This window comes from Balaenoptera musculus, chromosome 6, assembly GCF_009873245.2.
Source record: "Balaenoptera musculus isolate JJ_BM4_2016_0621 chromosome 6, mBalMus1.pri.v3, whole genome shotgun sequence".
Lineage (NCBI taxonomy): Eukaryota > Metazoa > Chordata > Mammalia > Artiodactyla > Balaenopteridae > Balaenoptera > Balaenoptera musculus.
The window spans coordinates 27,649,632-27,676,245 of record NC_045790.1 but is presented as its reverse complement, the minus strand read 5'-3'; the positions used below and the strand labels follow the sequence as shown (position 1 = coordinate 27,676,245).

The window sequence follows — 26,614 nt, the reverse complement described above, 5'->3', positions numbered from 1 at the left end:
AAACATTCACACATTCACAGCTCGATTATCAGATATTTAATGAGATATCATTTTTTGGGTAAAGGATTACCTATATATATTGTAATGTTAGATATCTTCCCCTGATATTTACCTGACTGAGGAGGAAGAATTGTGGGTAAAAACTATGGTCATTCAGGATGTTGTCAGGGGTTTTTCCTGTGTGATATTTCTGATACACTACACTGAGTTCACATGTCCACAGAAATCACATTCATAGGCTTTGTTAACTGCGGGTTGGTGAGTAAATATCATCATTAAGTATATCCAAACTGTAGAAGCCCAGCAGAGAACAAGTTTATTTCATCACAGCAAAATGTCTGTGTACATGCAGAAGAAAATTTCATTCAACAGTCACTCTTTGGCCCTGTTTCTTTCTACTTTGTAATCTTTCATCTTCTGTGCACGAGCCCCTTTGGTTTTGCTGGGGGTGATCTCCACTCCATTCTGACAAGGGACAGGAGAAAACATTAAGAATTTGAGAGGTGTATTTAGTAAGACTTGTCGTTGACCTCTAAATTTCACTATCCAGAGGTTAAAAATATGATCTCATTTGGATGACAGAGTAGTTGAGAAATTTAGATGAGGTGTGGCATGAGAAAAAAGGAAATGGTTATTGGTGAACAATTAATAGTCATTATATGTCATATAGTTATTACCTTGTGTTAGTCAAATTGAGGTTTGACTTATAGTAGAAGGATTCCCCACATCCATTACCCTGATTTCTTGTCTGTTCTGATATACTGTGAGGTCTCTATGTATTTTCTGCTTTACTGAGAAAGCTGGCTTTTGGCTAAAGGTTATCTCACATTTATTACATTCTCAATTTTCTGTTTGATTTCTCTGATGATGAATGAATTTTGATTGCTGGGACAAAGTTTTGACATTTTCATTACATTCCCAGGGTTCTTCTGCAGTGTGAGTTTTCCAAGGATTGAATGCACAGAGTATTTCTTATATTCATTATGTTTACAGAGTTTCTTTGCTGGATTGAATTCTCTGATCTACAATGAGGACTGCACTCAAGATGAGACTGCCCGTGTAAAATATATTCCAAGAATTTCTCTATTGTGTAAGTTCTCTGATGTTTAATGAAAGCTGGTATCTTGCAGAGAAACTTCCAAGTGTTCATTATATTCATAGGGGTTCTCTCCTACATGTTTTATTTTGTATTGTGAGACTTGATTTCCAGCTCAGAGCTTTTCCATATTCATTACATTTATATGTTTAGTTCCCTGTGTGGGCTTTCTGATGTTCTCTAAGGCTTGATTTCTGGCTGAAAGTTTTCCCACATTTATCACATTTATAGGGTTTCTCCCCCGTGTGAGTTCTCTGATGTACTCTGAGGTTTGATTTCTGGCTGAAAGCTTCTCCACAGTGATTACAATTATAGGGTTTCTCTCCTGTGTGAGTTCTCTGATGTTTTCTTAGGACTGACTTCTCACTGAAAGCTTTGGCACATTCACTACATTCATAGGGTTTCTCCCCTGTGTGAGTTCTCTGATGTCCTCTGAGATTTGATTTCTGCCTGAAAGTTTTTCCACACTCATCACATTTATAGGGTTTCTCCCCCGTGTGAGTTCTGTGATGTACTCTGAGGTTTGATTTCTGGCTAAAGGCTTCCCCACAATGATTACATGTATAGGGTTTCTCCCCTGTGTGAATTCTATGATGTCCTCTGAGTTGTGATTTCTGACCGAATGCTTTCCCACATTGATTACATTTATAGGGCTTCTCCCCTGTATGAGTTCTATGATGTTTTCTTAGACCTGACTTCAGTTTGAAAGCTTTCCCACATTCATCACATTTATATGGTCTTTCTCCTGTGTGAGTTCTCCGATGATTCCTTAGGCCTGACATATGGCTGAAAGATTTTCCACATTCATTACATTCAAAGGGTTTCTCACCCGTGTGAGTTCTCTGATGTACTATGAGGATTGATTTATAGTTGAAAGATTTCCCACATTCATTACATTCAAAAGGTTTCTCTCCTGTGTGAATTCTCTGATGTATTCTTAGGCCTGACTTTGCACTGAAAGCTTTCTCACATCCATCACATTTATAGGGTTTCTCTCCTGTGTGAGTTCTCTGATGTTTTCTTAGGCGTGACTTCTCACTGAAAGCTTTCCCACATTCATGACATTCATAGGGTTTCTCCTCTGTGTGACTTTTCTGAGGCTGAATCAGGCATGAAGTCATAGTGCAGGATTTTCCACATTCATTACACTCATAGGGTTTCACTGTTATTTGCGTTCTCTTATGTACATTGAAAGTTGACTGGTAAGCCAATGATTCTGTACATGTGCCATAGTCAGAGGACTGGTCTATTGTGTGAATTCTCTGATGCATTGGGAGGGTTGAATTATGGCTGAAATTCTTTCCATATTCAAAGGGTTTCACCCCTATATGAATTTTTTGCTGTTCTCTAATGTGTAATTTTTGGCTAAAAGATTTCCCTTCTGTGTCAGTTCTTTGAGTGATCCTACTGAAATTATTTCTGTTTTTATCAATAGTATATTCATATTTATTAAACTCGTAGTGACTCTTCTCCTCTGGATGATTGCTCTGAGAGATTATCAAGGTTGATTTATCATATTGGTTTTCCCCAAATTTATTGAATTTATAAGATTTCACTTTTGGGTGGGTATTCTTAGATGTAACAAGGGCAGTCTTTTCAAGAATATCTTTTCCACATTCATTATATTCAAAAGTTTGCTGTAAAGTCTGAATTGTCTGATGCTGAATAACTTTGTCTTTATGTCCAAAGGCTTTCACACTTTTACTATAAACAAAAGATTTCTCTCCAGTATTAGTTCTGTGATCCTTAATACTGAGGAGCCAGTTCTCACATACATTAAGCTCATAAGCCTTCTTTCTTGAATATTGACAGTGTGGGGTCAATGAGCTAAGAAGCAAGTAAGTAGACCCTGTAGTGTCAAATTTACAAGGCATTGTTTCTGCAGGGAAAATGTTTATGTCCAGAGTACATAGTTTTCTTGAAATTTCTTGCTCTGTAGTCAATGATTTGTTGACAAATAAAACTTGCCTCAAATGTTTGCCCTGGTTTTCTAGGCTCTCCTGTAAGAGTTCATCAGGTTGGGATTCTTCTAAAAGTGAGAAAATTAAAAATATTTAATGATATTTAACACACTTATTATGGAGTGAAATTTATATACATATCCCCCATTATGTATTTGACTCCTTGGTGTCTGGCTCAGTTTCCCGAAAATAAAGTAATTTCAAGTGTATATTCTCTTATTTTGTTGTTAAAAAAACTTTTTCTAGTGGAAAGATAGGAATCTAGAAATGAAATTACATCTACATTTGGTATCTTAAAGTATAATTTTCAAAACCAGGTAGAGAAGAGAGAAGAGGATATAAAGGAATGGAACAATTAAAAAAGAAGAATATATTTGAGAGAGTTGAATCCTGGGAACAGATAAAACAAAGACTGAAATGAATTCAACAAGGATTTTGCACTAAGTAGATAACAAAAAGTATCAATGGAGAATTGCTTTCAGTGGCTTTATTGAGATAGAGTTTGCATTAGGGAAGAACACCAGAGACTACATTCACAAACACAGATTACATTGATAACCATTAGTCTATATGATTCCAACTGGAGCTTCATTTTTCCATTCTACACATCAACACTAAAATAAACTTATGGGGAATTCCCTGGCAGTCCAGTGGTTAGGACTCAGCAATTTCACTGCCATGGGCCCAGGTTCAATCCCTGGTCAGGGAACTAAGATCCCACAAGCCACGTAGTGTGGCAAAAAAAAAAAATTATCATGGCACCAACTTTCTCATGTTGAAAGAAATAATCAGAAACAGAAACATAAATGTATTGGTGGAAGTGAAAAAACTGATGAGAGTTAAAGTAATTTTTCCACCTATATTGGAGTCACCTCTCTTTCCTGGTTCTGGTGCCTTGGTATTATATCAGGGTTGTTCAATAGTGAGTTCCTCTTAATCATCAAATCTTAACTTTCCTCTTTTCAATTTGTTTACTCATTTCCCGCAAACCAGTCGTGCCCTGTCCAATCCTTAATTCTATTTTCCATTTATTTTTCCATATATCTAGTTTTTATTCACTGTAAGAATCTTAAGGATCATGTTTCAAACTGGCCCTAGAAACCCTAGAAGTATCCTTTATATTTATTTACCATAAATTTCCTGTGCATATTTGACTGCTATTGTCCTCCTGCTACCCACGCTCCATGCAAAAATGTCTGTGACTCACAATTTTTCAAGTAAATAACCATCACCGAAATCAGGAGGCATCATAAAATTGATGGCAAATCCATAGTTAAATGAGCAGCATCTTCTCTCTTGGTTGTACCTAAAATAATGGCTCACCATTTAATCAATAGCACCTTATATAATATAAAATATGTTTATGCAGCTTTGCTCACTTTTCCAAAATAAAACCCTCACTGTGATATTCTTTGCATCCCTCTGTAATATAAATTTAGTGGTCCATAAAAAGCTTCATGCATAGGAATTACCTAGAGAGTTCTTTTACTAATATAAGGGTTCAGATCCAGCAATACCTACATTGGATGATTCAAAAGTCCCAGAAATTTGACTTGGGCATTTACATTTGTGGATTGTGTTTTCTGAGTGAATCAGTATGAAATGCCTCTCTCCACCTGACTTCGGAATCAGCCTACAATGTTATTAAAAAATATTTATCATGTGACAAATACCCAGAAAGGAAGAGTGAAACAGAGACCATTCTTTCTGGGAGATTATAATCCAGGTGAGGAAAGGCGCTCATTCAGTAACTATATGCTATCTGGCACAGAATCTCATTTTCTTTTGACACATCCATCAAATGGGCTAAGAGTTTACAAAAGTAAGAGAAAAAGTATAGGCTAAAGTATTCCAAAATTATATTATAGAAGTAGGAATCTAAGCCCAAACTTAAAATGAGTAACAGTGCTTTCTTCTCTTTTTCTAGCTGAGATTAGCTATTTTATTTGCTTCTATTCCAAGAACCACCTTTTGGCTTTGTAATTATAATGTTTTATAACTATAATGTTTTTTCTTTATTACATTTCTTGCTTTGCTTAGTTTTCTTTTAAAACTTTATTGCTTTTAAAAATAAGTATATGAGGGTAAAATAGTTTCCTCTAAGCACCGTTTCATCTACAGTGCAAAGAGTCTAATAAACATGTTTTTCATTAAAAAATAATTTCTGGATATTGTACAGTTTTAACTTACTCTTTTATAAAATAGGTTTTTAAAGATATATATTCATTATTAATTTTAAGATAGAAGGATTTAAAATTTTCTCATATTGTTTGCAATTTATAGTGTTATTTAACAATAATATCTTTACTTTGTAGAATTTGCCTAAAATACTTCTACATTTTGTCAATGTTCCAAGATCATTTAAAAGGAGGTTTATTCTTTGTTTTCAGAATAGTTATGTAGTGTGTTTGCATAGCTTTGTTTTCAGAACATAATAGATTCATTTTATAAAATATGCTATTTATAATGTCTAGACCAGAGGTTGGTAAACTTCTTCTGTAAGAGGCCAGAGAGTAAATGTCTTAGGCTTTGCTGGTTATTCACTCTCTATTGCAACAATTCAACTCTGCCTTGTAGCTTGAATATGTAAACAAATGGATATTGCTGTGTTCCAATAAATGTTTCTTTACCAAAACAAGCAGTAGGCAGGATTTGACCTGTGGGCCATAGTTTGCCAAGGGCTATTCTAGAGCCCACAGGCTACGGAATGAAATCAGAGAGGCATATTAAGGTTGACTATATCTAATGTGTTCCTATTTCTCCTTATAACTCTTGCAGTTTTTTGTTTTATGAATCCTGATGATAATTTATTTGGTGTACTAATATTTTAAACTTTTATGTATCCTTTAAAAATTATCTTCTTTAGCATTATCAAAATGTCCTTTTTCTCACCTGTTTTTGACCTGAATTGAACTTTGAGATAAATAAACACTGAGTTGTTTTTATGTTTATAGTCTTAACAATTCATGACTGTAATTTCAAACTTTCTAAATTATTTTCTAGGTATATCTCTGATATAATATGATAGCATTTTCTCTTAATAGGTGTATTAAGATTCATTTACATTGGTAGTTGATATGTCAGATATGTTTGTTTTACTCTATGTGTGTTTGCATAGCTTTTGTGCAGAAAATGTTTAACACAGCAGGCCTGAGACTGCTACCCTTAGAAAGGCCTGTTTACAAGATTAGCCCTTAGCTGGCGTCTGGGAACTTAGATTTTGAGATGGTTCCCAAGATTCCCAGAACTGCTAAGAGGGACTCAATGAGCCTAAACTGTTTGTACAAACAATATATTTATGCTGAACACCTAGTTTCCATCTGAAAGCCTACAAGTTTGATACATGCTAGACAGAGGGTGCTTACGTGAGCAGCCCCCAGTGAAAACTCTGGGCACCTCATCTCAAATGAACTTTCCAGGTACATATTTCACATGTGTTGTCACACCTGGTTTTCTCTAGACTTTGCCCCATGCACCTTTTCTCTTTGTTGATTTTAATTTGTATGATTTCACTGTATAAATCTTAGTCATGAGTATGCCTGTATGCTGAGTCCTCCAAGGTGAGTTAATGAACCTGATGATGATCCTGGGGACCCTTGATACAGCTTTATAAGAAACTTTTCTAGTAACAGATCTGTTTTCTTTGCTCTGTCAAATGTAAACAATAAGGAAGGTTGCAGTTTGCTGTAGTTTTTATGCTTTCTAACTATACTATGTAATCATCTATTTCGATTGTATATAGTAATTTATTATTATATAATGATAAAATTTATTGTTTATTTCTCTCTTCTGATCTGTTTACTCCAAATTTTAGTTGTTTTCTTAACTTTTGTTTTTATCTTTTTACTGTTAAATATACAACCATTACTTAATTGTTCAGCTTCAAAGGGTACACTTAGCTCCCATTTTTTAAAGATGAGAATATCAACATGCTTACATTCCATTCCTTTCTTTAGTTGTCCCCCTTCTACTTTTTATTAGATCTATTATTTCTAATGTTTCAAATGTGAAGGTCTCTAATAGGAGAGTGCTGAAAACATTTCAAACTGCTCACTTCTAGCTGATCACTTTGGATCTAATTTTCTTGGATGCCTTCTGCCAGTATTCAATAACTCACCTGGGGAACTTCTGTTTACAAATTCTTTCTCTAATAACCACGGATCTTCTCCTTGTTCCAACATGAAGATCAGTTCTGGTTTTGTAAAGCAGTACCCTGTAAAAGGGAAATACTTTAGCACTTGAGTTAGCTGCATAGGTTTCACTGTTTCTGAATGTGAAGAAAGGTATAGCTTCAGAAGTGGTACATTGAGGGTGCTTGCTAGAATTTTTTTGGGGGGGCAGAAATGACAGCAAAAAACATTTTCTTACACTCATAACGGATCACTCTTCTTAAACCCTTAAGTCACAAGCCTAAATAACATTAAGTTCTAAAATAGTCAATGTCTGTGCTTCAAATGAGATTTCATAAGGACCAATTTCATATCTGGCCATAATGGAGTAAAAGGAACTGATTTACCCTTCATATCAGACATCTAAAAAAACATACAAACTATGTGAAATGGGTTTTAGACTTTAGAAAACAGGTAGTACAGACAGGGATATTTGAGGATAGAGAAACAAATGAGGTGAGCCCTGTGATTATCACAGCTTATTGCTTGGAGAGTTTTCAACCCCTAATGCAAAAAGAGACCACCAAAACAGAGCCTAGCTGATTCAGTAAGTTAAGGCAACAGAACTGGATTTTAAGGAAGTCATGAAAACTAGGATTTGTAAAATAAAATACAAGAGAAGAAAGATACAGCATCTTTCTCTATCTGATATGCAGAAGGATCTCCTGAGTACTAATTTTTGAAAGTGTAAGGAAAACACTTGAGGTTGGGGGGAAGACCAGTGAAAAAAGAGTAGCCTGAAGTATCACCAAAGCACACAGAGAGGTAGGAACTTCTGTTTCTGTTAGTCAGGGTAGAAAAACTTCCTAATCCATGGCCAATTGGGTAGAATAACCAGAAGGGTATTTATTGACTTGGTAGAGGAGCCAAATTAGTCCAAGAGTAAAGTGAGCTCTGAATCCAATATAACAAAGCTTAAAGCAAACCTTGAAGGGATCAAATTAATTCCAAGTAATTTAACTACATCCCAGAAAAGGCCCCAAAAGATTTAAAATAATACAACAAAACTAGCACCTAACAATATAAAATCCACAACATTTAGCCCTCAATAAGAAATTACTAGGTATGAATAAAAGGGATATATGACTGTACTCAAGGAGAAAAATCAATCAGTAAGCCACAGAGTAAGAAATGACACATATAAAATTAATAATCAAGGCCATTAAAACAGTAAATATACTCCATGATGAGAAAAGAAAGGGAATTCATAAAAAAAAGAAGTTCCTAACTGAAATTCTAAATATGAAAAATATCTGAAATGAGAAAACCAACCAAACAACAAACAAAAAAACACTGGATAGGATTAATAATAGTATATATACCACATAAGGAAGGCTAAATGACATAAGGTAGATAGATAACTTTAAGGTATAGAAATAAAAACTATGAAAGAAGAAACCCACAGTGAATAAAAACTGGAAAATAATAAAGAGTTATCTCTGTGACCTGTGGGATAAAGTTATGTAACACATGTAATTAGCATTTCAGAAGGAAAAAAGGAGGATGGAAAAAATAAGGGGCAAAGGTTCAATTTTTGAAGAAGTGTATAAACCACAGATCCAAGATGCTAAATGAATGCCAAGGAGAAGAAACATGAAGAAAACAACACTAAGATACATTAAAATTAAATTGCTAAAACCAGTGATAAAGAGAAAATGTTCAATAGATAGTGAAAGACATAATATGTACAGAGAAAAAAAAGAATGTCTACTTCTTGTCAGAAATTATACAAGCCAGAAGACTATGAAGTGACAATTTTAAAGTACTGAAAGCAAAAAAGTCAACCTAGAATTTTATGCTTGGCAAATATGTCATTTTCAAACAAACAAAAATTGAAAGAATTTATCACCAACTGACATGTGTTACAGGAAAGTTAATTCTCTAAAAGAAATTCTTCAGACAGAAGAAAAATGCTATCGGGTGGAAATTTGGATTAATACATAGAAAAAAGAGCACCATAATCTGGAAACAAGAGGATAAAAATAAAATAAACTTATCTCATTTCAGAACTCTCTTAAAAAATAATAAATTGTGTTTTTTTTTGTTGTTGTTGTTTTTAATTGTTGAAACCTTCCATGTCATGAGGACTTTTTACTTTTAAAAAAATTTTATTTATTTTTGACTGTGTTGGGTCTTCGTTTCTGTGCGAGGGCTTTCTCTAGTTGCGGCAAGCGGGGGCCACTCTTCATCGCAGTGCGCGGGCCTTTCCCTATCGCGGCCTCTCTTGTTGCGGAGCACAGGCTCCAGACGCACAGGCTCAGTAGTTGTGGCTCACGGGCCTAGTTGCTCCGCGGCATGTGGGATCTTCCCAGACCAGGGCTCGAACCCGTGTCCCCTGCATTAGCAGGCAGATTCTCAACCACTGCGCCACCAGGGAAGCCCATAAATTGTGTTTTAAAACAATAATGTACTGCAGGAAATGGGAACTAGCGAGAGCTGGGAATGTTAGGGATTTTAAAACTTATGTAGATCAGGCATGCAGAGCTGCTGAGGAATTTGTCAATATTTACCATGAGACAATGGACAAAAGAAGATGGGCACTAACCAGGCTGCATCTGGACAAGGCCACTTTAATATGTAATGGAAATGTTGTTACAGGACTGGAAGCCCTAATTTTTTTGAGATATTGCCTTCTAGTGAGTTCCAGGTCAATATGTTAGATTGCCAGCCAGTTCATGAGCAAGCTACTCAGGCCCAGACTACAGTTCCTGTTGTGACCAGTGGAACTGTGAAGTCTGATGGAAACAAACACTACTTCAACCAGAACTTCCTGCTGACTGCTTAGTCTACTCCTAACAATACCGTGTGGAAGACTGCAAGTGACTGCTTCCATTTTCAAGACTGGGCTAGTAGTCAAAGGGGGCAAAAGTCCATTGACCTGTGGTCCATTAGTTCCACCAACAGAAATTTATGTGAATTAATTCATTTCATTGTAGAAGCACTAAAAACTAGTATGTGCTGAAACTAAATTTCTTTAATATTTTTTTATTCCTAGCAGCACCTTTTCTAGCAGCTGCCAGTTTGAATTGTTGCCCTTAAGAGCTTTAATGCTAGTTTTCTACATTCCTTATATAAGTTTCACTAATGACATTCTTACAGTAACATTAAAGCTATGATCTCTGTACTAACATACTCACTGTGAGCCCAGCATATCGCAAAAATGAAATCCTTTTATTGTACTGTCTATGGGATATCAGCACAATGTAACCTCTCTGGGAGGAAGTGGAGGTTTTTTTTGATATTTAGTTAATTTTGTAGTACAACATGTACCTATTTTTGGTAAACAGTGGTAATGCAGTTTTAATATAAGGCTTTTTCAATCAGTTCAATGAACATTTTACTAATTTAGGTTTACATAACAACTCTGACATATTAGAATCTCACGTAGAGATGTTCAATAGTCTTTTTATGTTAAGAAATGTGGGTTTTTTAAATGTCGGCTTGTTTTCCTGTGAAGTGAATTGATCTACTAGAGAGGTGTAAAATGTTCTGGATTGATACCTGAGTGCTGAATACACTCAGTGGCTTAAAAGCAAACTTCTTAAAAACATTTTTCTTGGCAGCTCCAGGTTTGTAACTTTAGGTAGTGAATGGTAGGTAGTAGGGCTAATAGCTCTAATGGGAGAATGTGGAGTAAGAACTGTAGAGATCCAAGGTTGGCCAAAAGTAAGGCAGGGTATCAAATGGTATATTTTTGGTACTTGTTTTCTACCTCCTAAAAATGTAGCCTAATTTTAGGATTTAAGTCATTAAGGTAATAAGTATCCTTACCAAATGGTCATGAATGTCACTTTTGTTCTAAGAATTATTTTTAAAGGTTTTTCCAATTCACCTCATACTTATCACCAATAAATGTCTCAATTTATTCAAGAACTTATGAGGGTAAAATGTCAGCAATAAGTCTGACCCTGCAGCAAGGTCTGACAGGAAAGTTGGAAACAAAGCCATCACTCTCTCTTTGGGGCCCTTCTAAGTCTTCCACATGAACTTCAGGCCGAAAGTCTCCTATGTACTACCCACCCCCAAAGTGACTGATTTGTTACCTGTGTTTACACTGTCAACTGCACAATCTTTTTACTAAAGTTAAAATTATCTAATCTCATGATTTCTTCTTCCATATGGCATTGAGCAAATAAATCTGTTATAAAACATGTTCCTGTTATGTGGCTAACACTTTGTCTTTTTAGACAAAATAAAGAACAGCAGATCTTCATAAGCCCACATACTTCAAAAGAACCAACTGATTGATTTTACGTCTCAACATCTAAAGAAAAATAAATCTAGCTTTGTTTTTGGTTAAACTTTGTGTCTTTCCATTTTTGAATTTACTGTTTTCATGTTTTTACACTAGATGTGCCAGCTTTGTTTCTACACTGCAACTCAAAGTTAATATTTCTTGTCACTTAATTTGAAAATCAGTGATTCATTTACTCTTGTCCCAAACTACACATTACATTTCTGAAATATTAACAAAATAGAATTAAGTAGGAGAAGGGGATGGAACTGATTTTAGACCACACCTTCTTTAGTACTGACTAAAACTTACACGTTATATTCTACACAAAGTGAGTTTATTCTAATTTTAGATTGGCTTTTTAAAACCACAGCTTTAGCAGCAACAATCAGATTGCCCAAACACTGCCCCTTCCCTTAAGAAGAACAGTCTCAGGTAAAAGCTGCATATAACTAGCAATAACGGAATTGAGTGGTTGTATACTGTTCATGAATTGAATGTTTTAAGACTTGTATATGAACTGCTTTTTCCAACTCTGGAAAAATTTCAGCCATAAATTTTTTGAAAAATTGTTTAGCCTTTCCTTCTGTGACTCCAAAGACACAAATGTTAAGAGATTTTGTTGTAGACCCATAGTTCCCTGATGTTCTGTTCATCTGTATTGTATTTTGTTTTTCCTCTGTAATGATTGAGCCATTTCTATTATTCCGTTATAAAGTTCAGTGATGTTTTCCCCCTCTTTCCTCTCCATTCTGCTGTGCACATGCACTGAGGTGTTTTTCTTTTTTTAAATAAATGTTTTATTTTAGATAAGCTTTAAATTCACAGAAAAGTTGCAGAGAGAAACGAGAATTCCTGTATAACCTGCACCCAATTTACCCTACTGTTAACATCTTACATTACTAGCAGATTTGTCATACCTATTAATATAATATTGATACATTATTAAATAGAATCTATACTTTATTCAGATTTCCTTGGTTTTTTTTAACCTAATCATTTTTTTTTCCTGTTCCACAATTCCATCCAGGATACCACATTACATTTAGTTATCATGCCTCTTTAGCCTCCTCTAGACTGTAAGTGATAATCTTTTTTGGTAATCTTGACAGTTTAGAAGACACTGTAAAAAGGTCCTTCAGTTTGGGTTTGTCTGATGTTTTTCTCACAGTTAAAAATGGGGCTGTATTTTTGGGAGAAAGACCACAGAGGTAAAATGACTGTCATTCTTACCCCACTTTATCAAGGGCACATGCTATCAATATGACTTATCATTGATGAGAACCTGGTTGAGGTAGTGTGTGCCAGGATTCACCAATGTAAAGTTACTCCCCACCCCCACACCTACCCCCATGCATACTGTACTCTTTATTTTTTTTAACTTTTTAATTTTTGGCCATGCGGCATGCAGGATCTTAGTTCCCCGACCAGGGATTGAACTCATGCCCCCTGCAATGGAAGTGCAGAGTCTTAACCACTGGATCGCCAGGTAAGTCCCCATATTGTACTCTTTAGAAGGAAGTCACTAGGCACAGCCCACTAAAGGGGCGGGGAATTCTGCTCCACCTCCTTGAAGGTGGAGGAATTACATAAATTATTAGTAATTCTGTGACAGAGATGTTTCTGTTCTCTCCCATTTATTTTATTTACTTAATCACATATCAGTATGGACTCATAAGTAATTTATACTTTGTGTTATAAACCAACACTATATTATTTTATTGCTCAAATTGTTGCAGCTTTGGCTATTGGGAGCTCTTTCAGTTTGGCTCCTATGTTCTTTGACATACCCCCATCATTCTGTTTTTTGAGTATTTCCTTAAGTTCCTACATACTCATCTTCTATGTTCCATGCCCCTAGAACCAGCCACTTCTCCATAGTTGCCTCCTTTTATGGGAGAATTATACTAGAAACTACTTATAGATCTATTTCATTTTCTATTTCTTTATAATTTTGTTTTGGAAAACAATGGGTTTCTAGGAATTTGACCATTTCATCTAGGTTGTCCAATTTGCTGGCATATAATTACTCATAGTATTTCCATAATTATTTTATTTATGTGGAATTGGTAATACTGCCTCACTTTCATTTCTGATTTTAGTAATTTGAGTCTTCTTTTTTTCTTATTCAATCTAGCTAAGGTTTGTGCATTTCATTACTTTGTCAAAGAACCAACTTTTGGTTTCACTGATTTCCTCTACTGTTTTTCTATTATTTATCTCTTTTCTAATCTATATTATCTTCTTCCTTCTGCTGGCTTTAGGTTGTTTGCTCTTCTGTCTCTCAGTTCCTTAAGGTGTAAAGTTAGGTTATAGATTTGAGATCTTTTTTCTTGTTCAGTATATGTGTTTACAGCTACAAATTCCCACCTTAAGTGTTACTTTCACCATATCCCATGAGTTTTGATATACTGTGTTAACATTTTTACTCGCTCAAGGTATTTTCTAATTTCCCTTATGATTTCTTCTTTGACTCATTGGTTTTTAAGAGCATCTTATTTTCTATATATTTATGACATTTCGTTTTCTGTCTGTTAATGATTTCTTGGTTTTGTTAATTTTGATTGGAACAGATACTACATATGATTTCAGTCTTTTAAAATGTGTTAAAACTTGTTTTGTGGTCTATTCTAGAGAATGATTCATGTGCACATAAGAAAAAAATGTGTAGTCTACTGACCTTGACCTTGGGTGGAGTCTTCTATATATCTGTTAGGTTCAGTTGGTTTATGATGTTGTTCAAGTCCTTTACTTAATTTTCATCTGGTTGTTTATTCCATTATTGGAAGTGGAATATTGAAGTGTTTACTACTGTAGAATTGTATGCTTTTCTCTTCGATTCTGTCAATGTTTACTTCATATATTTTGAGACTGATGTTTGGTACATATAAGCTTACACATTCTTTTTGGTGGATTGACCCTTTTATCAATATATAATGTCCTTTTTTTTTCTTCTCCCTTGCTGCTTTCAATAATTTTTCTTTGTCTTTAATTTTTGCCAGTTTGATTACTATGTGTCTCAGCGTGTTTCTCCTTGGGTTTATCCTGTATGGGACTCTCTGCGCTTCCTGGACTTGGGTGGCTATTTCCTTTCCCATGTTAGGGAAGTTTTTGACTATCTCTTCAAATATTTTCTTGGGTCCTTTCTCTCTCTCTTCTTCTGGGACCCCTATAACGCAAATGTTGCGTTTAATGTTGTCCCAGAGGTCTCTTAGTCTGTCTTCATTTCTTTTCATTTTTTTTTTCTTTATTCTGTTCCTCAGCAGTGAATTCCGCCATTCTGTCTTCCAGGTCACTTATCCGTTCTTCTGCCTCAGTTATTCTGCTATTGATTCCTTCTAGTGTAGTTTTCATTTCAGTTATTGTATTGTTCATCTCTGTTTGTTTGTTCTTTAATTCTCTAGGTCTTTGTTAAACATTTCTTCCATCTTCTCAATCTTTGCCTCCATTCTTTTTCCAAGGTCCTGGATCATCTTCACTATCATTATTCTGAATTTTTTTCTGGAAGGTTGCCTATCTCCACTTCATTTAGTTGTTTTTCTGGGGTTTTATCTTGTTCCTTCATCTGGTACCTAGCCCTCTGCCTTTTCATCTTGCCTATCTGTGAATGTGGTTTTTGTTCCACAGGCTGCAGGATTGTAGTTCTTCTTGCTTCTGCTGTCTGCCCTCTGGTGGATGAGGCTATCTAAGAGGCTTGTGCAAGTTTCCTGATGGGAAGGACTGGTTCTCTCCTTTCTTTTGGTTACCATTTCTGTGGAATAGCTTTTTCCATCCTTTCACTTTTGGCCTATATTTGTCTTTAAATTTAAAATGAGTCTCTTGTAGATAGCATATCTCTGAATCTTGTTTTTTATCCATTCAGGTAATCTATGCCTTTGAGCATTTAATATATTTACATTTAAAGTCATTATTGATAAGTGAGGACATACTGTTGCCATATTGTTCGTTGTTTTCTGTGTCTCTTGTAATTGTTTTGTCCCTCTCTTCCTGTCTTCCTTTATTTAATAATTTTTGTTGATTTGCTTTGATTCTTTTTCTCAGTATCTTTTGTGTATCTATTGTAGTTATTTTTTCTTTGTTTTTAGTTAGCTTGACTTTTGCAAAAATATTTTGTAGTTATAACCGTCTATTTTAAGTTGATAACATCAGCTGCACACAAAAACTCCACACTTTATGTTCTTGTAGTCAGAGTTTGCTTCTTTTTATATTACAGACCTATTATATAATCTTTATCTAATTTTTATCTTTTAATTTTTATATTATCATTAAAAGTAATTTAACTATTACAGTGCTACATTATTCTGTATTTATTTGCCTTCGTCAGTGAGACTATTTTGTGTTGCTCTTTAATATATTTTCATTTCATTTTGAAGAACTCCCATAATTAAGCATTTCTTATAAGGCAGGTCTAATGGTTACAAACTCCATTGGTTTTTCTTTGTCTGGAAAAGACTTTATTTTTCTTCATTTGTAAAGGATACTTTTGCCAAGTATAGTATTCTAGGTTAGCAGGTTTTTTCTTTTAGTGTTTTGAATGTAACACCCCACTCTGTCCCAGCCTGCAAGGTTTGTGCTGAGAAATCTACTAACAGTCTTATGGGAGTTCCCTTCTATGTACTGAGTCACTTTTCTCTTGTTGCTTTCAAAATTCTCCTTGTCCATGACTTTTGACAATTTGATGATGAGTCTCAATGTACTTTATGTTAATCTTATTTGGGGCCCTTGAGTTTCATGAATCTGGATGTCCATTTCCCTCCCAAGATTTGAGAACTTTTTGCCATAGTTTCTTTTTTATTCTTTTTACTTTTTTATTGAAATATATTTGACATATAACACATTGTATAAATTTAAGGTATTCAACTTGTTAATTTGATACATTTATATATGGTAATATGTTTGCCATTGTAATGATAATTAGCGCCTCTATCACACTATATAATTATCCTTTCTTTTTTGTAGTTGGAGTAATTAAGTTATAGTCTCTTAGCAAATTTATTGATTATAATACAACATTGTTTCCTATTTTAACTATTGTTTCCTACTTGTGCTGTGCATTATATCTCTAGGGCTTATTGACTATTTGTTGCAAGTTTGTACCCTTAAACAACATCTGTCCTGCCCCCTACCCCGCCATCTCCTGGAAACTATGATATTATTCTCTGTTTTTATAAGTTTGACATTTAAAAAGTCCACATATAGGTAACATCATACAGTATTTGTCTTTCTCTGTTTGACTTATCTTACTTAGCATAATGCATAATGTGCTAAAGGTCCATCCATGTTGTCATAAATCAAATGGCAGGATGTCCTCCTTTCTCATGGCTGAATATCCTATTGTATACATGTACCACATTTTCTTTATCCATTCATCTATCAGTGGTCATTTAGGTTGCTTCCATATCTTGACTACTGTAAATAATGCAGCAATGAACATGGGGGTGCACATATCTTTTTGAGTTAGTGTTTTTGCTTCCTTGAGATAAATGCCCAGAAGTGGAATTGCTGGATCATATGGTAGTTCTATTTTTTAATTTTTTGAGGATCTTCCATACTCTTTTCCACAATGGCTGCACCAATTTATATTCCCACCAACAGTGCACCAAGTGTTCCGTTTTCTCCACATCCTCACCAGCAATTGTTATTTCTTGTCTTTTGATAATAGCTATTCTAACAGGTGTGATGTGATACCTCATTGCGGTTTTGATTTGCATTTCCTTCATGATTTATGACATAGAGCATCTTTTCATGCATCTGTTAGCCATCTATATGTCTTATTTAGAAAAATATCTATTCAGGCATTCTGCCCATTTTTTAACTGGATTGTTCTTTTGTTATTGAGTTGTATGAGTTCTTTATATATTTGGGTATTATCAGATATATGTTTTACAAAATTTTTCTTCCATTCTGTATGTTGTCTTCTCATTTTGTTAATTGTTTCTTTTGCTGTTCAAAAGTTTTTAAGTTTAATGTAGTCCCATTTGTTGATTTTTACGGTTGTTTGTGGTTTTGGTGTCCTATTCAAAAACGTATTGCCAGGACCAATGTCGAGGACCTTCTTCCTTGTGTTTTCTTTTTCTTTTTTAAAATTTATTTATTTTACTTATTTATTTTTGGCTACGTTGCATCTTCATTGCTGCATGCAGGCTTTCTCTAGTTGCGGCAAGCAGGGGCTACTCTTTGTTGCAGTGCTCAGGCTTCTCATTGCAGTGGCTTCTCTTGTTGCAGAGCATGGGCTCTAGGCACACGGGCTTCAGTAGTTGTGGTGCACAGGGTTCAGTAGTTGCGGCGTGCGGGCTCTAGAGCGCAGGCTCAGGAGTTGTGGCGCATGGGCTTAGTTGCTCCACGACATGTGGGATCTTCCCGGACCAGGGCTCGAACCCATGTCCCCTGCATTGGCAGGCGGATTCTTAACCACTGCACCACCAGGGAAGCCCTTCCTTGTGTTTTCTTTTAGGAGTATTATAGTATCAAGTCTCATGTTTAAATGTTTGATCCATTTCAAGTTAATTTTTGTGAGCGGTGTAAGTCAGGGCTCCAGTTTTATTGCTTTGCATGTGTTTATCCAGTTTTCCTAGCACCATTTACTGAAAGGACTATCTTTTTCCCATTGGGTGCTCTTGGCTACCTTGTCAAATATTAGTTGACCATATAAGCAGGGGTTTAATTCTGGGATCTCTGTCCTGTTCCATTGGTCTGTCAATTTTTGTGCCAGTACCATACTGTCTTTACTACCGTAGCTTTTTAGTATAGCTTGAAATCAGGAAGTGTGATACCTCCAGCTTTGTTCTTTTCCCTCAAGATTGCTATGGCTATTCCAGGCCATTTGCCAGTCAATACAGATTTTAGGATTTTTTTCTATTTCTGCGAAGAATGCCTTTGGCATTATGATGGGGATTGCGTTGAATCTGTAGATGGCTTTGGGTGGTATGGACATTTTAACAATATTAATTCTTTTTTAAAATTTATTTTATTGAAGTATAGGTGATTTACAATGTTGTGTTAATTTCTGCTGTACAGCAAAGTGGTTCAGCTATACATATATATACATTCTTTATCATGTTCTTTTCCATTATAGTTTATCATAGGGATATTGAATATAGTTCCCTGTGCTATACAGTAGGACCTTGTTGTTTATCCATTCTATATATAATAGCTTGCATCTACTAATCCCAAACTCCCAATCCATCCCTCTCCCTCCTCTCCTCGCCCTTGGCAACCACAAGTCTGTTCTCTTATGATCCATGAACACAGATCCATTTGTTTGTGTCTTCTTCGATTTCTGTCAAAAAAATCTTGTAGTTTTCATTGTAGAGATTTTTTACTTCCTTTGGTTAAATTTATTCCTACGTGTTTTATTGTTTTTGGTGCTATGGTGAATAGAATAGTTTTATTTCTTTTTCAGATGTTTCATTCATTCTTAGTGTAGAGAAATACAACTGATTACTGTATGCTGATTTTGTACCCTGAAACTTTACTGAAATTGTTGATTAGTTCCAACAGTTTTTTGGTTGAGCCTTCAAGATTTTCTAAATGTAGATTATATCATCTGCAAATAGCAAAAGTTTTGCTTCTTCCTTCCCAATTTGGATGCCTTTTATTTCTTTGTCTTGCCTAATTGCTGTAGCTAGAACTTCCAATACTATATTGAATAATAGTGGTGAGAGTGGGCATCCTTGTATTGCTCCTGATATTAGATGAAAAGCTCTTCAGTTTGTTGTATATGGCCTTTGTTATGTTGAGGTATGTTCCTTCTATACCCAATCTGCCAAGGGTTGTTATTATGACAGGATGTGGTATTTTGTCGGATTCTTTTTCAGCATCTATTGAGATGATCCTGTGATTTTTATCTTTCATTTTATTAATGTGATATATTACATTTATTAATTTGCATATGTTGAACCATCCTTATATCTCAGGTATAAATCCCACTTGATCATGGTGTATAATCTTTCTTATGTGTTCTTGAATTTGGTTTACTAATATTTTCTTGAGAATTTTTGCATCTATATTTGTCAGGGATACTGGTGTATAGTTTTCTTCTGGTGTCCATCTCTGGCTTTGGTATCAGGGTAATGCTGGCCTCACAGAATGAGTTTGAAAGTATTCCCTTTTCCTCAATTTTTTGGAACAGTTGGAAAAGAATTGGTATTAATTCTTCTTTAATATTTGGTAGAATTTGTCAAGTGAAGCCACCTGGTCCTGGGATTGTCTGTATAGGGAGGTTTTTGATTACTGATTCAATCTCTTTGCTCATTATTGTTCTGTTCAGATTTTATTTCTTCCTGATTCAGTCTTGGTAGGTTGTATGTTTCTAGAAACAGCCATAATTTCTTTAAATAAACTTTTTTTATTTTTTAATGATTTCTGTATCTTTGTTTAACTTCTCATTTTGTTCATGTAATGTTTTCCTGATTTCATTGAGTTGTCTATCTGTGTTCTCTTCTAGCTTGCTGATCTTCCTTAAGACATTTTTAATTCTTTGTCAGACATTTTGTAGATTTCCATATCTTTGGAGTTTGCTACTGGAAATACATTGTTTTCCTTTGGTCGTGTCATGTTTCCTTTATTTCTCACGTTCCTTGTAACTTTGCATTGATGTTTTTGCATGTGAAGGGATAGTTACCTCTTCCAGACTTTACGGACTAGATTCAGTAGGGAAAGACCTTCCCTGTGGATGATATGAAGGAGGCAGCTGGGTTGGGTGCCAGTTGTGGACTTCAGGCAGCTCTATCAACTGAAGTCAGCATTCGCAAAGACTATGGGGGTCCTGGACAGTGAATGCTGCAGTTATCTGCAGCAAGGGCAAGGACTGCTAGGGTTCTTGCTGGCAAAGGTTGCTTGATTCTTCTTGCTCTCCTTTATTCTTGCAGAGGGATGTCTCAGCAAAGGGGATCACTTTTGGTGTCAGAGTACAGGCATACACAGTGGCAACACTAGAGTCCAGAGCTCAACCATGTGCATGGTGTTGCCAGGGTGGGGTGGGGGGTTGTAGTGGCTCTAGCCGCAAAGGGAGCACAATAGAATCTTCTGCTCTAGAGCATTGTAGCAGCATGGGCTCCAGGCAGCCCCATCAGTTGAGATAACCATAGGCAAAGACCGTAGGTGTCCTCAGTGGAGAAACTTGCAAGTGTCTGTTGCAACAGTGAGATCTCTTGGGGTCCTTGGTGGTAAAGGCTGCAAAGGGGTAACTTGTTTTTTCATCCTCTTCATAAGGTCTTCAGCAGAGCCTAGATTTTTAATTTTGAGAAAGTCCAATTTATCAGGATTTTGTATGTGCGTGTGTACCTAAGAACACTTCACCAAGTCCTTGGTCCAGTGGTTTTCTCCAAATTTTAAAAATTACATCACTTTAAATTATATTTAAATCTGTGGTACATTTTGAGTTAATTTTTTATAGGGAGTGAAGTTTAAGTGGAGATCATTTTTAAAAATATTTATTTACTTATTTATTTATTTGGCTGCGCTGGGGATCTTCGTTGCCGTGTGTGAGATCTTTGTTGCAGCATACGAGATCTTTAGTTGCAGCTTGCAAACTCTTAAGTTGCGGCATACGAACTCTTAGTTGCGGCATGTGGGATCTAGTTCCCTGAGCAGGGATTGAACCCAGGCCCCCTGCATTGGGAGCATGGAGTCTTAGCCACTGTACCACCAGGGAAGTCCCTAAGTTGAGATAATTTTTTAACCTATCCATTTGTTCATGTACCATTATCTTTCTTTCATTGAGTTTCTTTTTCAACTTTGTCAAAAAATCATTTTGGTGTCCTTGGGTGGATCTATTTCTGGGTTCTCTAAATCAGGTAGAGTACTGCTTCCCACGTTATACTTATTTTTCAGTATTGTTTTAGCTATTCTAGTTACTTTGCCTTCACATATAAATTTTGGAATAATGTCATTACGTTTTTTAAATGCTTGCTTGGTTTTTGATAGGAATTATATTAAAAATGTATAAATTATCAATTTTGTAAGCTACCATCTTTGCTGTGTTGCCATTCAAAGTTCCTAATATATTTATTTAGATCTTTGATTTTTTTCATCTGTGTTTTTTAGTGTCCAGCATAAAAGTCCTATACATGTTTTATTAGATTTATACCTCAATATTTTATTTTGAGTAACTGTAAATGTTACTGTATTTTAAATTTCTGTCTCCTTATCACTTGCTAGTTTATAGAAACATTCTTATATGTTGTTCTTTTATGCTGAGACCTTGCTGAACGTAGATTAGAACTTAGAACTTAGATTAGAGACCTAAATGTAAGACCAGACACTATAAAACTCTCAGAGGAAAACATAGGAAGAACACTCTATGACATAAATCACAGCAAGATCTTTTTTGATCCACCTCCTAGAGTAATGGAAATAAAAACGAAAATAAACAAATGGGACATAATGAAACTTCAAAGCTTTTGCACAGCAAAGGAAACCATTAACAAGACGAAAAGACAACTCTCAGAATGGGAGAAAATATTTGCAAACGAATCAACGGGCAAAGGATTAATCTCCAAAATATATAAACAGCTCATTCAGCTCAATATTAAAGAAACAAACAACCCAATCCAAAAATGGGCAGAAGACCTAAATAGACATTTCTCCAAAGAAGACATATGGATGGCCAAGAAGCACATGAAAAGCTGCTCAACATCACTAATTATTAGAGAAATGCAAATCAAAACTACAATGAGGTATCACCTCACACCAGTTAGAATGGGCATCATCAGAAAATCTACAAACAACAAAAGCTGGAGAGGGTGTGGAGAAAAGGGAACCCTCTTGCACTGTTGGTGGGAATGTAAATTGATACAGCCACTATGGAGAACGATATGGAGGTTCCTTAAAAAACTAAAAATAGATTTACCATATGATCCAGCAATCCCACTACTGCGCATATACCCAGAGAAAACCATAATTCAAAAAGACACATGCATCCCAATGTTCATTGCAGCACTATTTACAATAGCCAGGTCATGGAAGCAACCTAAAAGCCCATCAACAAACGAATGGATAAAGAAGTTGTGGTACATATATACAATGGAATATTACTCAGCCATAAAAAGGAAGGAAATTGAGTCATTTGTTGAGACGTGGATGGATCTAGAGATTGTCATACAGAGTGAAGTAAGTCCGAAAGAGAAAAACAAATATCGTATATTAACGCATGTATGTGGAACCTAGAAAAATGGTACAGATGAGCCGGTTTGCAGGGTAGAAGTTGAGACACAGATGTAGAGAACAGACATATGGACACCAAGGGGGGAAAACTGTGGTGCAGTGGGGATGGTGGTGTGCTGAATTGGGCGAATGGGATTGACATGTATACACTGATGTGTATAAAACTGATGACTAATAAGAACCTGCAGTATAAAAAAACAAACAAACAAAACAACTAATACTGAAGTTTCACTGGATTATTTGTAAGGAAATATGTTACTTTAAGTGTTTCAGACATTACATGAAATTTCTAAAAATCTTATATGTTCTGGTATAATGTTATAAGTCATAATTCCAGTTATTACTTTAAAATGTATATCTCAGAAATAACTAAATTTCCTTGTCAACTGCATTATTATGAACTTTCATCAAATCTTTAACCGTGGTCATTTTTAAGTCTTTTATCATTTACAGACAGTTCTGGGTGTACTCTGATGCTTTTGCAAATATGTTCCTATAAAAGGGTTTCATCTTAAAAAAAAAAAAAAGACAAATGACATACAAGGGAATTCCCATAAGCTTAACAGCTGATTTCTCAGCAGAAACTCTACAAGCCAGAAGGGAGTGGCATGATATACTTAAAGTGATGAAAGGGAAGAACCTACAACCAAGATTACTCTACCCGGCAAGGATCTCTTTCAGATTCAATGGAGAAATCAAAAGCTTTACAGACAAGCAAAAGCTAAGAGAATTCAGCACCACCAAACCAGCTCTACAACAAATGCTAAAGGAACTTCTCTAAGTGGGAAACACAAGAGAAGAAAAGGACCTACAAAAACAAACCCAAAACAATTAAGAAAATGGTCATAAAAACATACATATCGATAATTACCTTAAACGTGAATGGATTAAATGCTCCAACCAAAAGACACAGGCTTGCTGAATGGATGCGAAAACAAGACCCATATATATGCTGTCTACAAGAGACCCATTTCAGACCTAGGGACACATACAGACTGAAAGTGAGGGTATGGAAAAAGATATTCCATGCAAATGGAAATCAAAAGAAAGCTGGAGTAGCTATACTCATATCAGATAAAATAGACTTTAAAATACAGAATGTTACAAGAGACAAGGAAGGACACTACATAATGATCAAGGGATCAATCCAAGAAGAAGATATAACAATTATAAATATATATGCATCCAACATGGGAGCACCTCAATACATAAGGCAACTGCTAACAGCTATAAAAGAGGAAATCAATAGTAACACAATAATAGTGGGGGACTTTAACTTACGTCAATGGACAGATCATCCAAAATGAGAATAAATAAGGAAACAGAAGCTTTAAATGACACAATAGACCAGACAGATTTAATTGATATTTATAGGACATTCCATCCAAAAACAGCAGATTACACTTTCTTCTCAAGTGCGCATGGAACATTCTACAGGATAGATCACAGCTTGGGTCACATATCAAGCCACAGTAAATTTAAGAAAATTGAAATCATATCAAGCATCTTTTCTGACCACAACGCTATGAGATTAGAAATGAATTTCAGGGAAAAAAACGTAAAAAACACAAAAACATGGAGGCTAAACGTTACTAAATAACCAAGAGATCACTGAAGAAATCAAAGAGGAAATCAAAAAATACCTAGAGACAAATGACAATGAAAACACGATGATCCAAAACCTATGGGATGCAGCAAAACAGTTCTAAAAGAGGTTTATAGCTATACAAGCCTACCTCAAGAAACAAGAAAAATCTGAAATAAACAATCTAACCTTACACCTAAAGGAACTAGAGAAAGAAGAACAAACAAAACCCAAAGTTAGCAGAAGGAAAGAAATCATAAAGATCAGAGCAGAAATAAATGAAATAGAAACAAAGAAAACAATAGCAAAGATCAATAAAACTAAAAGCTGGCTCTTTGAGAAGATAAACAAAATTGACAGAGCATTAGCCAGACTCATCAAGAAAAGGAGGGAGAGAACTCATATCAATAAAATCAGAAATGAAAAAGGAGAAGTTACAACAGACACCACAGAAATACAAAGCATCCTTAGAGACTACTACAAGCAACTCTATGCCAATAAAATGGACAACCTGGAAGAAATGGACAAATTCTTAGAAAGGTATAACCTTCCAAGACTGAATCAGGAAGAAATAGAAAATATGAACATACCAATCACAAGTAATGAAATTGAAACTGTGATTAAAAATCTTCCAACAAACAAAGTCCAGGACCAGATGGCTTCACAGGTGAATTCTATCAAACATTTAGAGAAGAGCTAACACCCACCCTTCTCAAACTCTTCCAAAAAATTGCGGAGGAAGGCACACTCCCAAACTCATTCTATGAGGCCACCATCACCCTGATACCAAAACCAGACAAAGATACTACAAAAAAAGAAAATTACAGACCAATATCACCGATGAATATAGATGTGAAAATCCTCACGAAAACACTAGCAAACAGAATCCAACAACACATAAAAAAAGAAAAAAAGGAGACGTGGCTATACCTACAGCAGACAAAACACTGTCTCTAGAGACAAACGAGATCATCATATAATGATAAAAAGATAAGTTCCACAGAAGATATAACAATTATAAACATATGCACACCCACTCTAGTGTGTGCGTGTGTGTGTGTGTGTGTGTGTATATATATATATATATATATATATATATATATGTATATATATATATATACACACAACATCACGCAACAGAAAAATACACATTCTTTCAAGCACACGTGGGTCATTCTGCAAGATAGATGTTAGGTCGCAAAACAAGTCTTAACAAATTTAAGAAGAGTGAAATCATTCTAAGTATCTTTTCTGAACTAGAAATCAATGACAGCAAGAAAATTCACAAATATGTGGAAACTAAATAACATACTCTTGCACAAATATTGGGTCAAAAAGGAAATGAAAAGGGAATTTTAAAAGTATCTTAAGAAAAACAAAAACATAACATACTAAAACGTATGAGATGCAGCAAAAGCAGTATAAGAAGAAAGTTTATAGTGATAAACATCTACATTAAAAAAGAAGCATATCAAAGAAACAAGTAACTTTAAATCTCAAGGAACTAGAAAAAAGAATTAAGCCCAAAGTTAGTGGGAAAAAGAAAATAATAAAGATTAGATCAGAAATAGAGAACAGAACAATATAAACTAAGAGTTGTTTTTCTGAGAAGCTAAACAAAATCAACAAACCCTTAGGCTAGACTAAGGGTAAAAAAGAGAAATTCAAATAAACAAAATAAAAAATGAAAAGAGGAGATATTACAACAGATGCCTCAGAAATAAAAAGGATAGGACTATTATGAACAACTATGCCAACAGATTTTTGTTTTAACATCTTTATTGGAGTATAATTGCTTTACAATGGTGTTAGTTTCTGCTTTATAACAAAGTGAATCAGTTATACATATACATATATCTCCATATCTCTTCCTTCTTGCATCTCCCTCCCTCCCACCCTCCCTATCCCACCCCTTTAGGTGGTCACAAAGCACCAAGCTGATCTCCCTGTGCTATGCGGCTGCTTCCCACTAGCAGTCTATTTTACATTTGGTAGTGTATATATGTCCATGCCACTCTCTCACTTTGTCCCAGCTTACCCTTCCCCCTCCCCATATCCTCAAGTCCATTCTCTAGTAGGTCTGTGTCTTTATTCCCGTCTTGCCCCTAGGCCAACAAATTAGATAAATGAGGTGAAATGGATAAATGCCTAGAAACATACAACCTGTAAAAACTGAATCATGAAGAAATAGAAAGCCTGAAGAGACCTATAAAAAAATAAGAAGACTTAACCAGTAATCAAAAACCTCCTGAGAAAGAAAAGTCCAGGGCCAGATGGCTTCATGGTGGAATTCTACCAAACACTCAAAGAATTAATACCAATGCTTCTTAAACTCTTTTAAAAAGTGGAATAGGGCAAGGACCTACTGTATAGCACAGGGAACTCTACTCAATATTCTGTAAC

At 35.3% G+C, this 26,614-nt stretch overlaps 2 protein-coding genes and 1 pseudogene across 2 annotated transcripts in view; 1 reads left to right on the top strand and 2 right to left on the bottom strand.

The window, feature by feature from the left end:
- Nucleotides 1–293: 293 nt before the first annotated feature.
- Nucleotides 294–3,055, bottom strand: ZNF782 (zinc finger protein 782). Its single transcript, XM_036856469.1, has one exon. The coding sequence runs from the start codon at nucleotides 2,968–2,970 to the stop codon at nucleotides 1,246–1,248; it is 1,725 nt and encodes a 574-aa protein (XP_036712364.1). The 5' UTR covers nucleotides 2,971–3,055; the 3' UTR covers nucleotides 294–1,245.
- Nucleotides 294–26,614, bottom strand: part of LOC118897346 (zinc finger protein 782-like) — a 60,024-nt gene continuing 33,703 nt past the window's right edge. The window contains exons 5-7 of the mRNA XM_036856470.1: nucleotides 7,175–7,270; nucleotides 3,065–3,125; nucleotides 294–465 (exon numbers count right to left, since the gene is read on the bottom strand). Coding sequence (XP_036712365.1) covers nucleotides 411–465; nucleotides 3,065–3,125; nucleotides 7,175–7,270 — 212 coding nt within the window. The 3' untranslated portion in view covers nucleotides 294–410. The remainder of the gene's footprint in view (nucleotides 466–3,064; nucleotides 3,126–7,174; nucleotides 7,271–26,614) is intronic.
- Nucleotides 9,632–10,188, top strand: LOC118896903 (annotated as a pseudogene).

Bases quoted from the DNA above. Each gene is read 5' to 3' on its own strand.
- ZNF782 (XM_036856469.1), bottom strand. From the start codon at position 2,970: ATGCCTTGTAAATTTGACACTACAGGGTCTACTTACTTGCTTCTTAGC.